The sequence below is a fragment of the Corylus avellana genome, chromosome 1, assembly GCF_965113065.1.
Source record: "Corylus avellana chromosome 1, dhCorAvel1.hap1.2, whole genome shotgun sequence".
In the NCBI taxonomy this organism is placed as follows: Eukaryota; Viridiplantae; Streptophyta; class Magnoliopsida; order Fagales; family Betulaceae; genus Corylus; species Corylus avellana.
The window spans coordinates 20,537,653-20,552,174 of NC_142490.1; the positions used below are offsets into that span (position 1 = coordinate 20,537,653).

Here is a 14,522-nt window from a genome sequence, read left to right on the forward strand (position 1 = left end):
ATCAATGACAATTTTCCATAGTTGCTAGTATATGTCCTAGGCTTTTAATTAACTCACTACAAAAAAAAACAAGGTTTCGTGACATGGTTATTTAGGACGTTTTTGGCAAAAGAAAGTTCATATTGATTTTGCAACGCTTGATTAGGGACACTTGGGACACGTTGGGTAGGATGGTGACTAGAATATAATTTTGAGGCACTTTTTAATGAAAAACCCCTCTAAAAGGGGGCGTTTGAAGCAAAGCACCCCCAATATTTAATACCTGAGAAAAAAAAATTCCCCGTTTTAAAATTGGCAAGCGCCCATTTTTTTATAGGAGGGGACGCCCTCTTTGGAATTGGGGGCGTTTGCACAATTGTAAGCACCCCCAATATTTAATACATGAGAAAAAAAAATTCCCCGTTTTAATTGTGTTTAATTTTTTTTTTTTTTCCTTTTTGAAAAGCTTGATAACAAATCCAAAATTCAATATTATGAATCAAAATTTTATTCCCATCACCTGCCTCCTCATGCTTTCCAGCAAACTTCTTATGCATAATCGCTTCAAGGATCGATGGAAGTGCCTCCTCGTCATGTTTAAAGTACTTCTCTATTCGCATTTTCAGCTCTTGAGGACAAAAAACTTACAGATTAAATCTCAAACAATTCAACTTATCTAGAAGCCCCATAATGTACCCATCAACACAATTTCCACAACTAAACACACAAAAGAAGATCTGGGAAGTCCATAAAGTACTCATTTAAGAATAAACAGAACAAACCCCCAAAACCTATAATAAATTTCAAGAGATTTATGAAAAAAAAATACCTAAAATTGTCATTGAAAATACTAAAACGACTCCAATTATACTATTCACACGTCTAGGAGTTTTACAAAAATTATCCAGAAAACAGATCTAACTTAGCAGTTAAAAATCAACCAAATACTGAAAGGAAATTTGCAATCAAGAACACAGAAATTTGGTTACGAAGAGGAAACCATTTAGAGAACTCTCTAAATGTAAAACCTCTCCGGGACAGCCAAACCCAGGAAATCAATTCACTAAATAGAAGAATAAGGAATACAAGAAGAATAACAAAACCTTTGACTCTTCCTTGTACACGACAAGTGACCCACTTGACTTCTACCTCAGTAGCCCTTTCCAGAACATCTGGCACGATTCTTCTAAAAGATTTCCTTTCACCGGAACTCCGATTGGCTTCACGTATTTTCTCTTCAAAAAATAATCTAGAACAAATTCTCTCTCTCTAAGCACCCTGATTTTTCTCAATAAAATACGTAGGTTACAATAGCAAACTCACGTAGCTTAAATAGAAAAATACCCAATATAATACTGCCGTGTCCGGACATGGTGGATCTGAGGTCCGGACATGGCTAGGTTTACTTATTCGTAACCTAGTGATGTCCGGACCTCCAATTGGTGTGTCCGGACATCTCAATACAAATGCGTTCTCTGGAACTGATGTCCGGACCCAACTTCTGGAGGTCCGGACATCTCCTTCAATCTTCACTTTCTGGATATCAGGTCCGGACACAGAGTCTGGAGGTCCGGACCTGCCTCATTATACTTAGCTTCTGGAAATCAGGTCCGGACACAGAGTCTGGAGGTCCGGACCTGCTCTTCAAAAATTCCCTTGCTGGTTTTTGTGTCCGGACCCGTTTTCTGTAGGTCCGGACATGCCTCTAGAATTTTCTTCCTGACACATTTTGAGGTGATAATTTTCACCAACATACATGCAATACCGAATGTGCCAAACCTAAACTAACAGTCATAGATGAAAAGAGAACAATGGACTGAGGTAGAGAAGGTTGAGCCGCCGAGAGTAGAAGGAGATCGGAGTGAAAGGCTGAGAAGAGAGAACTGAGAATGGAGAGAGGAAGTGAGGAAGATGACTTGCAAAGGCGACGTTGGCGGTGTGAGAGTCAGGGATAAGTGTGAGTGAGGTTTAGGGCTAGATCGATGAAAGTGATGAATTTATACCATTTCAAAACTACTCATTTTTGGCAAGAAATAAATAGTTAAAAAATTTGTTAATGTGTAAAACAAGTTTAAAAATTGATTAAGGGTCTGTTTGTTAACCCCTTGCGCACTGTAGCCTTTTTCCACGGCACTGTAGCTCCAACTCGGCGCCGAAGACATTGAGAAAAGCAGTCAAACTGCTTGCTACACGCTGACTATTTTACCCCTTTCTTATGCTAGACAATGACTATTTGCACCTTCAAAACACCCACACAAAAAGCTTGCTGAAATTTTTCCCCCCCATATCTCACAGCACAGCGTGAATATCCCCTTCCCCACCAACACTCACCCCTTCACCAAAATATACCCAAATTTTTTCCCCCCCATCTCACAGCACAGCGAGAAGCTTCATCTTCCCCAGCAACACCCACTCCTTCCTCCTCCTTCCATATCCTTCCTCTTTCCACCATTCTCTTTCTCTTTCCCCCATTCTCTGTGGATCGTTTATATAGGAGGATCAACAGGGGAAGGGAATCAGCCGCACCTTCATCACTAGCTGAATCGATTTCTCTGAAAAATTAAGCAAACTTTGATTTTTGATATTGATCGGGGAGATGTTCGGAGTGACTGACCGGAGCTATCCATCGGCATAACTGGCTTTTAAGCTGTGGCAAGACAAATGAGGGAGCAGGGAGAGGAAGAAATGACGAATTGCAGAAGAAAGGAAAAAAATTGGGGACGAGGAACAGTGCCTCCAAGAGGGAGCTCAGAGCTTGGGATGAGGGAGCTCAGAGTTCCTTTGTGTGGAAAAACAAATGAGGGAGGAAGGAGAGGATGAAATGACGAATTGCAGAAGAGGGGAGTTTTGAGGGAGCTTGGGAACGTCAGGAACAGTGCCTGCGAGAGAACTCAGCTTGGGGATGAGGGAGCGTGAAGAGTCGTTGGTTTTCTATTTTTCTAATAAATGGGCTTATTTGTCTTTTATCCCATTGGTTTTCCAGCACAATAAGCGCAGCAAGTGGGCAACAATTGATGACCTGCTGCCAAGCTACAGTGTCGCTACAGTGTCTTGGGTATCGATGTTCGTGCTGGCATTTGCCAAACACCCCCTAAAATAAAATAAAATTTGGGGCGCCTGTAGAAAGCGCCTCGACTTAAGGTCGCCTGGCTAGCAGACGCCCCTAAATTGGGGCGCTTGGTTGGAAGGCACCCTTACTTATGGGCGTTGGCTGGAAGGCGCCCCTAATTTATTAAAATGGACGTCCTTTATTGGAACGCCCCATTTTATGGGGTGTTTTTATGCACAAGTGTTGCTAATTTTATTTCGGATCGTTTATACATTTAAATGTGCCTATATAGAGACGTTTTATAAAGCGCCCCTATTCCAAGCGTCAGTAAACCCTATTTTTTTTTTTTGTAGTGCTCTTTTATTTTCCTTACAGACTTAAGGCATTGCCTTCTCTCTTTCACTCTCTGCCTCTTCCCCAACGTCGGTTTTGTTGGCACCAGCGAAGATCGAAGGGAGCAATAAGAGGAAGAAGAAGCAGAGTTCCCCCGAAGGTTGCTTCTGATTTTTATTTGCTCAGATCGAAGGGAGCAATAAGAGGAAGAAGAAGCAGAATTCCCCTGTAGGTTGCTTTTGGTTTTTATTTGCTTAGATTGAAGGGAGCAATAAGAGGAAGAAGAAGCATAGTTCCCCTAAAGGTTGCTTCTGGATTTTATTTGCTCAGATCGAATGGACCAAAAAAAGACACACAGGTTGGGCAACGCCGTAACGATTGTACTCTAACCTACGACATTGACAACCAGCATATTTCCATGCAAAACGGGTTGTACTGTTGATTGTTGAAGATTTCAAATACATGCCTTTAATCTTTTGTTTAATCCATGCAAAACTTACAGCAGCATTAATTAATCTTAATAAAACTAGTAACCTTTGTCTGGCCATTTTCCCCGACAACTGGGTCTCATATGAGCTCTCTCATAAAAACTAAGAAAAATTACTTGCCCAAATAAGTTCTGAATTGCTCATCTCTTACCTAAGCAAATGACTCTTATATGGATAATGTGACGTCTCAATAACAATTTAAACAACAAATTGCTACATATTTCGATCTCGTACCTCTCAAATCAGTTCAAGTCTTGTCCAACACCATACAATCAGTCTTGGCCCACTAACACTATAAATACACGTATTCATCTTCTTCCCCACCACAAAGCCCCACCTGAAAATCACCCTACCCAAAAAGCTCATTAATCTCACTGTAAGTATCTTTTCCTTTCTTTTTTTATCATTTATTTCTGTTGTATTGTTTTCTTCCAGTCGCTGGTAATAGGGTTTTGATTATTATACGACCAAAATCTTGTGATAAGGGGAATTTGTAAGAGGAAAGATATTTAAGAGGGAAAGGCTTTGTAACCTATTCGTTTGGTAAAAAATAAACAAAGCTGAGGCTACACCCACCTAAAATAAAATTTTCTTGTATGATTCTTTAATGCCCATATAAAAGGCACTTTTATCTTATCTCTTTTCTCTTTTCTTCCTTTTTCTCAAACTTGTAGAGATTGGGCTAAGTTTTGACTTCGTTTTAACAAAGCCTCTAAGGAATCTGCCAAAATGCTATCCGAGAACTCCAGGGAAATAATGGAGATCAATAGAAGGTTGTCCAAAGAAGAAAAAAATTATGGGGAAAATTCTACAGCAAGAACTCGTGACAAGCCACACCATGGAAACCAAAATTCCATGGCACCGAAATTAGCCAAGCTGGGTTTCCCAAAGTATAATGGGATGGACGATCCTACAAGCTGGATTTGCTGAGTGGAGCAATTGTTTGAATTTCAAAGAACAGCTGAAGAAGAGAGGTTACCAATGGCAGCCTATCACCTAGAAAAGGAGGCTCAATTGTGGTATCAATTGTGGAAGGAAGATGAGGAGATACCAACTTGAAATTCTTTAAAAAAAGCACTCCACATACGCTACGGCCCAACCATATTCGAAGATCATTTTGGCGACCTTACAAAATTGCAGCAGACCGGATCTGTGAGGGAATACCAATCCCAATTTGAACAACTTCTTAGTCGCGTTGGGAAGTTATCAAACTCGCACCAATTAGGGTGCTTTATCAGCGGCCTTAAAGGAACAGTGAGGACGGAGGTGCAAGCAGGCAGACCCAATTCATTAACCGAAGCCATCGGTCTGGCCAGATTGTATGAAGCAAGGAATTGGAGTTTGAAGAAACCTCCAATATCAGACGAGAAGCGCATGACACCAAAGGAGACAACTCCTCCGTTGCCTTCCTCAAATCTGGACAAGGGAGAAATTATTCCAACACGTCGCCTATCTACCTCCGAGATGCAAGAACGAAGAACACGAGGTTTGTGTTTCAATTGCGATGAAAAGTTTGTTCCAGGGCATCGTTGTAAAAAATTATTTGTCATCGAAGGAGTATACCTGAGTGAGGATGAAAACGAAGAGGAAAAGGTCCACGATGATGCAAACGTGATGGGGGTGGAACCGATTATTTCAATACATGCACTAACAGGAACACCCGACCCACAAACAATGCGTGTGAGAGGGTATCTAGGAAAAATGAGAGTGGTCGTTTTGATGGATTCAGGAAGTACTCATAACTTTCTCAATCCACAAATAGCCAACAGATTGGGATTGAAACCAAAACCCATTGGAAAGATACACGTTATAGTAGCTAGTGGAGACAAAATTAGTTGCACAGGTCTATGTGCAGGGCTAACGTTGTGGCTGCGAGGAGAGCCATTCACGGTGGATTTTTTCATATTACCCATGGATGTATGTGAGGTGGTTTTGGGTACTCAGTGGTTACGCACGCTTGGACCAATATTTTGGGATTTTGCAAAACTCTTGATGAAGTTTTCATGGAAAAGTCGAGAGGTGGAGTTAAGAGGCCTCAAACATCTTGTGCACTCTACCTGAAGCTCGCTAAGCTTTATAAGTATTTTTCTTTTCTTTTGTTTGTTTTCTTATCTTTACTGTTTTCTAGAGGTATTGTTATCTTATCTTTTGTTTTCTGGATATATATGACGATTGTACAATGTTAGTGGTAATCTGGTTAGCGATGCCTCAAAACCTGAAGACCAAAAACCTGATGACCCGTGGCCGTGGAAGAGAGGTTGCTTCAGTCATCTGCCAAAATCCTTAGGAAACCCATGTTTAGATCTTTTCTTGGGGTCGAGATGATCGCCATGAGGATGAGCTAGAGATCTCAGTAGAACTCAAGATCTTGGTATCTCAAGATCTTAGTATATCTCAAGATCTCGGTATCTCGATATCTTAATTAATAGATCATAATTTAGGCTTAAAATGACATTTATGTGTCAAGGGTCTATGCCTCAAGAGCACGGCTTCAAAAAAAATAATAATAAAAAAAGGGCACAACCAGCATGTTTCTATGCAAAACTGTTTGTATTCTTGATTGTTGAAGATTTCAAATACATGCCTTTAATCCTTTGTTTAATCCATGCAAAACTTCCAGTAGGATTAATTAATCTTAATAAAACTAGTAATCCTTTGTCCGGCCATTTTCCCGGACAACTGGGTCTCATATGAGCTCTCTCATAAAACTGAGAAAAATTACTTGCCCAAATAAGTTTTGAATTGTCCATCTCTTATTTAAGCAAATGACTCTTATATGAATAATGAGACCTTACATTAACAATTTAAACAACAAAATTGCTACATATTTTGATCTCGAACCTCTTAAATCAACTTAAGTCTTGTCCAACACCATACAAATAGTCTTGGCCCACTAACACTATAAATGCATGTATTCATCTTCTTCTCCACTACAAAGCCCCACCTGAAAATCACGCTACCCAAAAAGCTCACTAAACTCACTGTAAGTATCTTTTTTTTTTTTTTTTTCTCCTTATATTTTCTATTGTATTGTTTTCTTCCAGTCGCTAGTAATGGGCTTTCAAAGTGTGTTATGGATGTTTTGTGGGTTTTTATTCTTTATTTTTTGGCTTTTTGTTGTTTTATGTTTAGAGGCTTTGATTATTACATGACCAAAATCTTGTGACAAGGAGAATTTGTAAGAGGAAAGCTATTTAAGAGGAAAAGAACCTATTCGTTTGGCCAAAAATAAAATTTTCTTGTTTGATTCATTAAGCACCTAGGCCTAATCCCTAGATATAAGTAATGCTTTGTAAACATAAAGGTAGACAATAAGATGAATTTTTGAGGATGATCACATAAGGGAAAGTGATGGAATAGGATTCTAATTGAAATGGAGGGGAGCCTGTTAGAGTTAACTTTTTGAGTTGATACCAAAAAATTGATTGAGTGACTCTCCTCTTTCGGTTCCATTGAATATCCACTCATTTGAGTTGATACCAATCTCTATGCAACATTGATGCATCTAAAAAATGATCAAACCTTAACAAAGTTCAAAGAACTTGAAGCGTGAATGTTGTAGCTAAGTCAATGAGAAATTATTAGTAACTCAATCGACAATTTAAATTCAGCAACAAATACACCCAAATAAGTAAATTGGTTTGCCAAAACATCAATAGTAACTAAGTAGTCAATCTGTTAACCCCAAAACATTATATAAGTAACATTGTTTTGCCAGAATTTTGAAGTAGCAGGAGTTAGTTTTAGTTGGAATGGTGATGGTATTATTTCCATTTTCCATTATCACCTAATTCACTTGTAAAGAAAGAAGTAGGACTGCTAGTGACATGTGTAGACTAATGGTCTGTAACATAACAAAGGTTATGACGTGTGAGTTACACACCGAATACATATCAAAGTCTTTTGTCTAACAAATCATCTAAAGAGGGGGAGGGAAAGAGGGTTGTACTTGTAGGTGTAGGGTTAAGGTTCGTCCAACTAGGTCAGTCTATGTGGTACAGAAATTTACTTAGGTTTTTTTTTTTGGGTACTGTATTTCCCTCCCGTTCTTTGTCAATACTTGTACTGATGGAACTTTGAAAAACAGTGAAATAAACATGACCCGTTCCCCTCTCTTCCATATTTTGCATGTTTACTTCTAAAATACCACATAAACAACATTGCTCAGCTTAAGTTAGTGAATAATGGTGCGTATGGGAGCCAGGTTCTTAAAATTCTCATGTTCTTAAAATCCTACTTCAATACCCTTTACCAAAGGACAATTGGCCTGAATTGCTTTCATTTTTCTAGCTTTTGTTATTTTCTTAGATCCTTTTTCTTCTTTTGATTTGATATTTCTCTTGTATGTTTCATGTATACTTGGGTTGCGACTAGTGTTACAAACATAATGGTAGTATGAGATTTTTGTGACTAATTAACAGAGTTTTCCCTTATTGCTTTTGAAATTATTGTCCAAAATATTTGAAAGAGAACTTTGTGTCCTTGTGTTACTAATGTCCTTTGGTGGGTTTTTTTTTTTTTTTTTTTTTTTTTTCTTTTTTCTTTTGGCTTTTTTAGGTTTAGAGATTTTGTTTATTACACGACCAAAATCTTATGACAATGGGAATTTGTGAGAGGAAAGCTATTTAAGAGGGAAAGACTTTGTAACATATTCGTTTAGTTAAAAATAAACAAAGCTGAGGCTACACCCACATAAAATAAACCTTTCTTGTTTGATTCTTTAAGCACCTAGGCCTAATCTCAAGATATATATAAGTTATCCTTTGTAAAGATAAAGGTAGCCAATATGATGAAGTTTTGAGGATGATCACATAAGGGAAAGTGATGGAATATGATCCTCTCAATTTCATTTGAAATGGAGGGTAGCTTGTTAGAGTTAACTTTTTGAGTTGATACCAAAAGATTGATTGAGTGACTCTCTTCTTTCACTTCCATTGAATATCCACTAATTTGATTGATATCAATCTCTATGTAACACTGATGCATCTAAAATGATCAAACCTGAAGTGTGAGTGCTTAGGTTTGAGGGTTTGCAGTTTCGAGGGTTTTTTTTTTTTTTTTGGTACTCTTTCTAGTTTTGGTGCTTATGTATACTACATGTGTAGGCGCCTTACACTTTTTATATAATTTGTGTTTTGCTCAATATAAGTGTTTTGTTGTGTCATAAAAGTGATTTCAAATATTTTATATTTTGACTTGTTTGTTATTGTTTTTGTTTTAAAAGTAGAAATGAAAGAGCAAATAGAGTAATCTCGTAGTTTTTGCTATGGTTGCTTGTAAGAGCTTTATGCTCATGATTTCTATGAATGAGACTTATATGAAATCCCTTTCAAAAAAAGAAAGAAAAAAGAAAGTGCAAATAGAGTAATTTTAAATACTCAATGTTCCATCACACTAGAACTCTTTGGATGACATGCGACCTGGTAGTTGATCTTCTAAATTTATATCGTTTTCTTAGTTCCTTAGGAATTTAGTGTCTATGATTGAAAAGTTATTCATTAATTTGTATTTTGTTGTGCCATAAAAGTAATTTCGAATATTTTATATTTTGACTTGTTAGTTATTTTTTTATTTATTTTTTAAAAGTTGAAATGAAAGAGAGAAAGAAAAAAAAAAGAGAAGAGTATACTCTCTAAAATTCCTCTTTCTCTTTTCTTCTAAACAACACGAAGAACTACAAGAGGAGGGAAGATCCCTCCCCTTTCACGGTAACATTGATCGGTGTCTTCTCCGTAGGCTCTACCGGTCTCCATTTCTGGCGGGTTGCTTTAGATCTAGTTTGTAGATCTAGATCTAGTCTCTTCAACCTTAGATCTGATCGTCTTCTTCAGTCAATGCATATCTTCCGAAAGGCTGTCTACGATGCTATACTCCTTTGCTGCTGCTTGTAGGGTTTTTGTTAATATTACGAAACCTACGACCTCCTTTACTTCTATTGCACTAGCACCGACACCTGCACCAGCATATAACACTAGAATTCAATATTATGGAACCTACGACCTCTTCTACTTCAATTGCACCAGCGCCAGCACATGCATTTACACCAACACTAGCACCTGCATCAGCAATAATTACTCTCCCATTTTTACTAGAATTCAATATTATGGAACATGTGACATCTTCTACTTCAATTGCACTAGCACCATCCGCTACACCAGCATATAACACCAAAATTTAATATTAAGGTGGTGTCACTAGTCGCTAATTAGACCAGCTGGAGATCAGGGCGGATTATCGTGGAGGGGTCGGGTCCGGGTTAATGCCCTCCCCTTTGCCTTGGGACACATTCTTATAATAGACAATCAAGTACATGGGGAACTGATGATTATCGGTTGATGTTATATGCATGTGTAGATTAGATGGAGAGATGGTTGATCACTTGCTATTACATTATCTAGTAACTCGATCGGTTGGGCACCGATTTTATTAGGCATTCTGGCTGGCTAACATGTTCTTTGACTTGGTTAGCAACTTAGCGATGGGTTTGGGTATGATAATTGTGGTGATTAATTTATGCTTCTAGGGATAAGTTTTATGGATGCTTTGCCTTGCTTCCCTTGCTTTCATCGTGAATAATCTTATGTAAATTATTTATCAGCAAGTGAATTTGCTAATATATTGTTGATTGAAGTTCTTAGAAACGCCGATTCTTTTAACATAAATCTCCTTAAACTCTCTATATGCTGAAAAATCTTCTCATGCGATCCGTTTGCCTGCACAGAAACAGCCATCCATCACTAGTTCAATGTTAAAAATGCAAAAACGCAACCCTATTCGGCTAGGTTGTCTGTGTTTTTGTTTTCTATTTTGAACACAAACACATTAACAAATAATTCATATACTCATCAAGATTTAGCTCACCTACTTCATATATTAAAAAAAAAAAATCGAATAATACTCATACATTCACATTTAACTATTCCACACTTGAAAAATAATTCCTTCTTCTTTTTTCTTTTTTCGCATAATCAATCACACACAAATTACCTTATTGAAGAGTATAGAAATGATCAAGAAAAATGGGAGCCGAAAATTTTCAAAAATCATTTGTAATATCCCAAAAATTGTCCATTACAAGTCAAAAATCAACTTATTCCTACATTTGATTATGCGATTTGGGTAGGGAATAGGTGTGTGTTCCTACTAGCCCCCTAAACCAGAGAGCACAATAGAAAATCTCAGAGAGAACAATTTGCTTATAGATTGGTGACTCAAGTTCTTAGAAGCACTAGAATTCATATGTTCATCAAGATTTAGCTCACCTACTTCTAGCTTGCTTGCTTGCGTGAGTGCAGTTTAAGCTTGGTTTCAAGTTCATATGCGTCTATTCCAACAACCTTGTCCACCTGCTTGCCATTTTTCAGAAAGAAAAAGTAGGGAGCCCTACGAATTTTCCATTCTTTAGTCACGTCCTCCGCCTCCGCCTCCTCAATGTCAACTTTCAAGAAAACAACTTTCGGGTACTTCCGAGCTAAGCTTGCATAAAAAGGAGATATGAAACGGCAAGGACGAGCTTTATAGAAGTACAGGATTGCCAGGCGACATGTCGTTGAAGCAGCATTCAACTGCGTTTCCAGCTCGCTAACAGAGCGAATACCAATAACTTGATCGATCCCCTGTTTTCATAAACCAACCAAAATTATGTTAATTTTCATAAATCAACTAAATTAAATTAATTAATCTCCTTTAAATGTAATTAATTCCTTCACCTTTATCTTCCTTATACTCCCTGACAATCAACACAGAGAAGTTATCTTCAAGAGGAGGGAATCTGCTCCAACGTGCCAAGGTTTGATAGATCTGAGTGTGGCCTCCTCCATCAGCAACAATATTCTTGGCCTCAAAGGTTACATAATACCTCAGCAAATCGTGATACTGATGCATTGCTTTCAATATCTTCACAAACTTCAGTGGAGTTTGAGGCTACACACAAAAGTCACCATGAAAATATATATAATTGAATATTTCAGCATGTATATTAAGAGAACAAATATTCGTAAAAAAAAAAAAGAAAAAGAAAAAGAAAAAGAAAAACCAACCTTGACAGTTCTTCGTTCTCGGCGCTTGTGGATGTGGTCGATTGCGCGCTGCGAAACTTCTGAGATACACCGCATTGCTTAGATCGAGTGGTTGAATTATACCAAAACCCCTGACCTCAGGAAAGGGTTCAACATCAAAGCCCTGTAACAACGAACGAGTGTTAAAGCTGCAGGCAAAGGCGTAGTAGACTAATGGAATTAATTTTACTTGCATCACTCTTACAAACTTGTTCCCGGTAGCGGACCATTTCGGCGTCCGTCATGCTTCCAGTTCTTCCCCTGGGCTTGTCGGCGTCGCTCTGATCAGAGTCGCTATTGAAGAAGTCGCTCTCATTGGCGTCGGGGTTAGGATTCAGGCGCGGGGATCGCCGCAGAGGAGCAGAACCTGAGGCCGGGACAGGAACAGTGACGGTTGTGTTATTAGATTTGTGGTTTCACTTCTGTTGCTATTTACCATTGAGAGTGCTTTTTCAGACATCGTCTCTTTTGTCCTTCTTCTTCCTCTCCACCACCTTACCCATCTCTATCTCTCTCTCTCTATCGGCAGAAACCCTAACCACCGCAGTCGCGCTAAAAACGATGAAACCTTTTTTTGAGATTGTATTTATATATGGCACACGTACGCCACCGCCTTCAAACAATCCATAAATTTTTTATTTATTTGTTAAAATTCTAGAAAATGAAAATAAAATAATATATGTTATTTATTATTTATTTTAAATAATTTTTTTTAAAAGCTTTCCAAATTATCTAATTTCCTGTAAATAATAATTTTTTCAATTTGTTCAAATAGATTGGAAACGTATATATCCTTATATTTCTTTGCAAAAGAAAAAAACCGTTACATATAATAAGAAGAAAAAAGAAAAAAGTGTTGCCGGTGACGTGTGCTATAAATACAAAATATAAGAGGGTTTTATTCATTATTGCTAGCGCGACTGCGGTGGCTAGGATTTCCCGGAGAGAGAGAGATGGGGTAAGGTGGTGGAGAGGAGGGAGGAGGAGGAGGAGAAGAAGAAAAAAGGTCAGCTGTCTCTTTCACGCACTCTCAAAGGAAAACAACAACAAAAGCGAACTCATTCCGCTTCTACTTGCCCTAACCCCGACGCCGACGAGATGGACAGCGACGACAGTGTTAGCGACGACAGCATCACCGACGAGAGCGAGATCGAGGCGGACAGGAGCAACGCAGAGCTGGAGGTCTGACCGAGAAAGAACACGTCCGCTACGGGGAACAAGTTTATAAGAGTGATGTAAGTAAAATTAATTTGCTTCGTCTACTATTCATACGCCTATATATATATATATATATACACACACACATTGCTTTAATTAACACACTGTTGGTTGTTATAGGGCTTTGATGTTGCCCCCATCCCTCCTGATGTCAGGCTTTTGGGTGGTTTAATTCAACCACTCGATATAAGCAAAATGACTGGATCCGAATACCGCAGATGCAAAATAATTTCGCAGCGCGCAATCGACCAAATCCACAAGCGCAGAGAACGAAGAACTGTCAAGGTTGGTGTTTCTTTTTCTTCTTTTTTTTTTTTTTTTTTTTTCTTACGAATATTTGTTCTCTTATTATATATGCTGAAATATTCAGTTATTGCTGTACGTGACAATAATTAGTGATATCCGTAGGTATTATGTAACTTTTGAGGGCAATGATGTTGGTGATGGAGGCCAGACTAAGATATTTCAAGCCTTGGCTCGTTGGAGGAGACCCCCTGTAGATTATATTAGTTTCTCTTTGTTGTCTATCAGGGAGTATAAGGGTGAGAAAGGTAAAAGGAAATAGTACATTTATTTGCGGGAGTTTATAGCAGAAAAGTATTGATTTATGAAAACATAATTGATAATTTTGGTTTATGAAAACAGGGGATCAAGTTATTGTTATTCACTCTGCCAGTGAACTGAAAAAGCGGTTGGAGGAAGCTTCAACGACATCTCGTCTGGCAATCCTGTTCTTCTCTAAAGCTCGTCCTTGCCGTTTCATATCTCCTCTTTATGCAAGCTTGGCCGTGAAATACGCGAAAGTTGTTTTCTTGAAAGTTGACATTGAGGAGGGCCCTAATGCCGAGGGCATGGCTGTTGACCGTGGGATTCGTAAGTTTCCGACCTTTTTGTTTTACAAAAGTGGCAAGGAGGTGGACAAGGTTGTCGGAGTAGACGCCATTCAACTTAAAAGGAAGATTCCGCTGCACTCACGCGAGTAAAAGCAAGCTAGACGTACGTGAGCTAAATATTGATAAAAAAACTTGCCAAGTTAGAGTCAAAATCAAAGGAACATATGATAACTAACAAACGTACTGATAAGGTCTGATTAGGTCATTTTCAATGAAGTTAAAGTTGAAACAAAAGAAGACCACGTGATTAGAGAAAACTTTATTTATTTATTTTAATTTATAAGTAATCGAAATATAAACAAAAAAAGAGAAAAGTTTAAAGAGATAGAAATTGAAATGAGTCGAAAGGATGCGAGATAGAAGCAAAAACTATATATAAGGGACAAGGAGTCGATCTCTTGGTTTATATTGCTTATAATATATATATTACAAGGCCAACTTTTCAAGAGATTGATTTTTTCTCGTGCAACTGAAAAATGGATGCATCACTAGCATCATTGCTGCA

The 14,522-nt window shown here is 38.2% G+C and overlaps 1 protein-coding gene and 1 non-coding gene across 2 annotated transcripts; one reads left to right on the forward strand and one right to left on the reverse strand.

Annotated features, from left to right (window-relative positions):
* Nucleotides 1-11,117: 11,117 nt before the first annotated feature.
* Nucleotides 11,118-12,319, reverse strand: LOC132169389 (uncharacterized; the record flags this gene model as incomplete). Its single annotated transcript, XR_015911635.1, has 4 exons — nt 11,118-11,465; nt 11,584-11,772; nt 11,889-12,030; nt 12,101-12,319. It is a non-coding gene; the product is annotated as an uncharacterized LOC132169389 (transcript).
* Nucleotides 12,320-13,004: 685 nt separating this feature from the next.
* On the forward strand, nt 13,005-14,107 carry LOC148588092 (uncharacterized). The gene is made up of 5 exons (XM_088514055.1): nt 13,005-13,022; nt 13,070-13,141; nt 13,245-13,409; nt 13,495-13,675; nt 13,770-14,107. The coding sequence occupies exons 1-5, from the start codon at nt 13,005-13,007 to the stop codon at nt 14,105-14,107; spliced, it is 774 nt and encodes a 257-aa protein (XP_088370181.1).
* Nucleotides 14,108-14,522: the final 415 nt, after the last annotated feature.

Bases quoted from the DNA above. Each gene is read 5' to 3' on its own strand.
- LOC148588092 (XM_088514055.1), top strand. The intron at 13,410-13,494 runs GTTGGTGTTTCT...TGAAATATTCAG, and splicing joins GAGAACGAAGAACTGTCAAG to TTATTGCTGTACGTGACAAT. The intron at 13,676-13,769 runs GTAAAAGGAAAT...TTATGAAAACAG, and splicing joins GGAGTATAAGGGTGAGAAAG to GGGATCAAGTTATTGTTATT.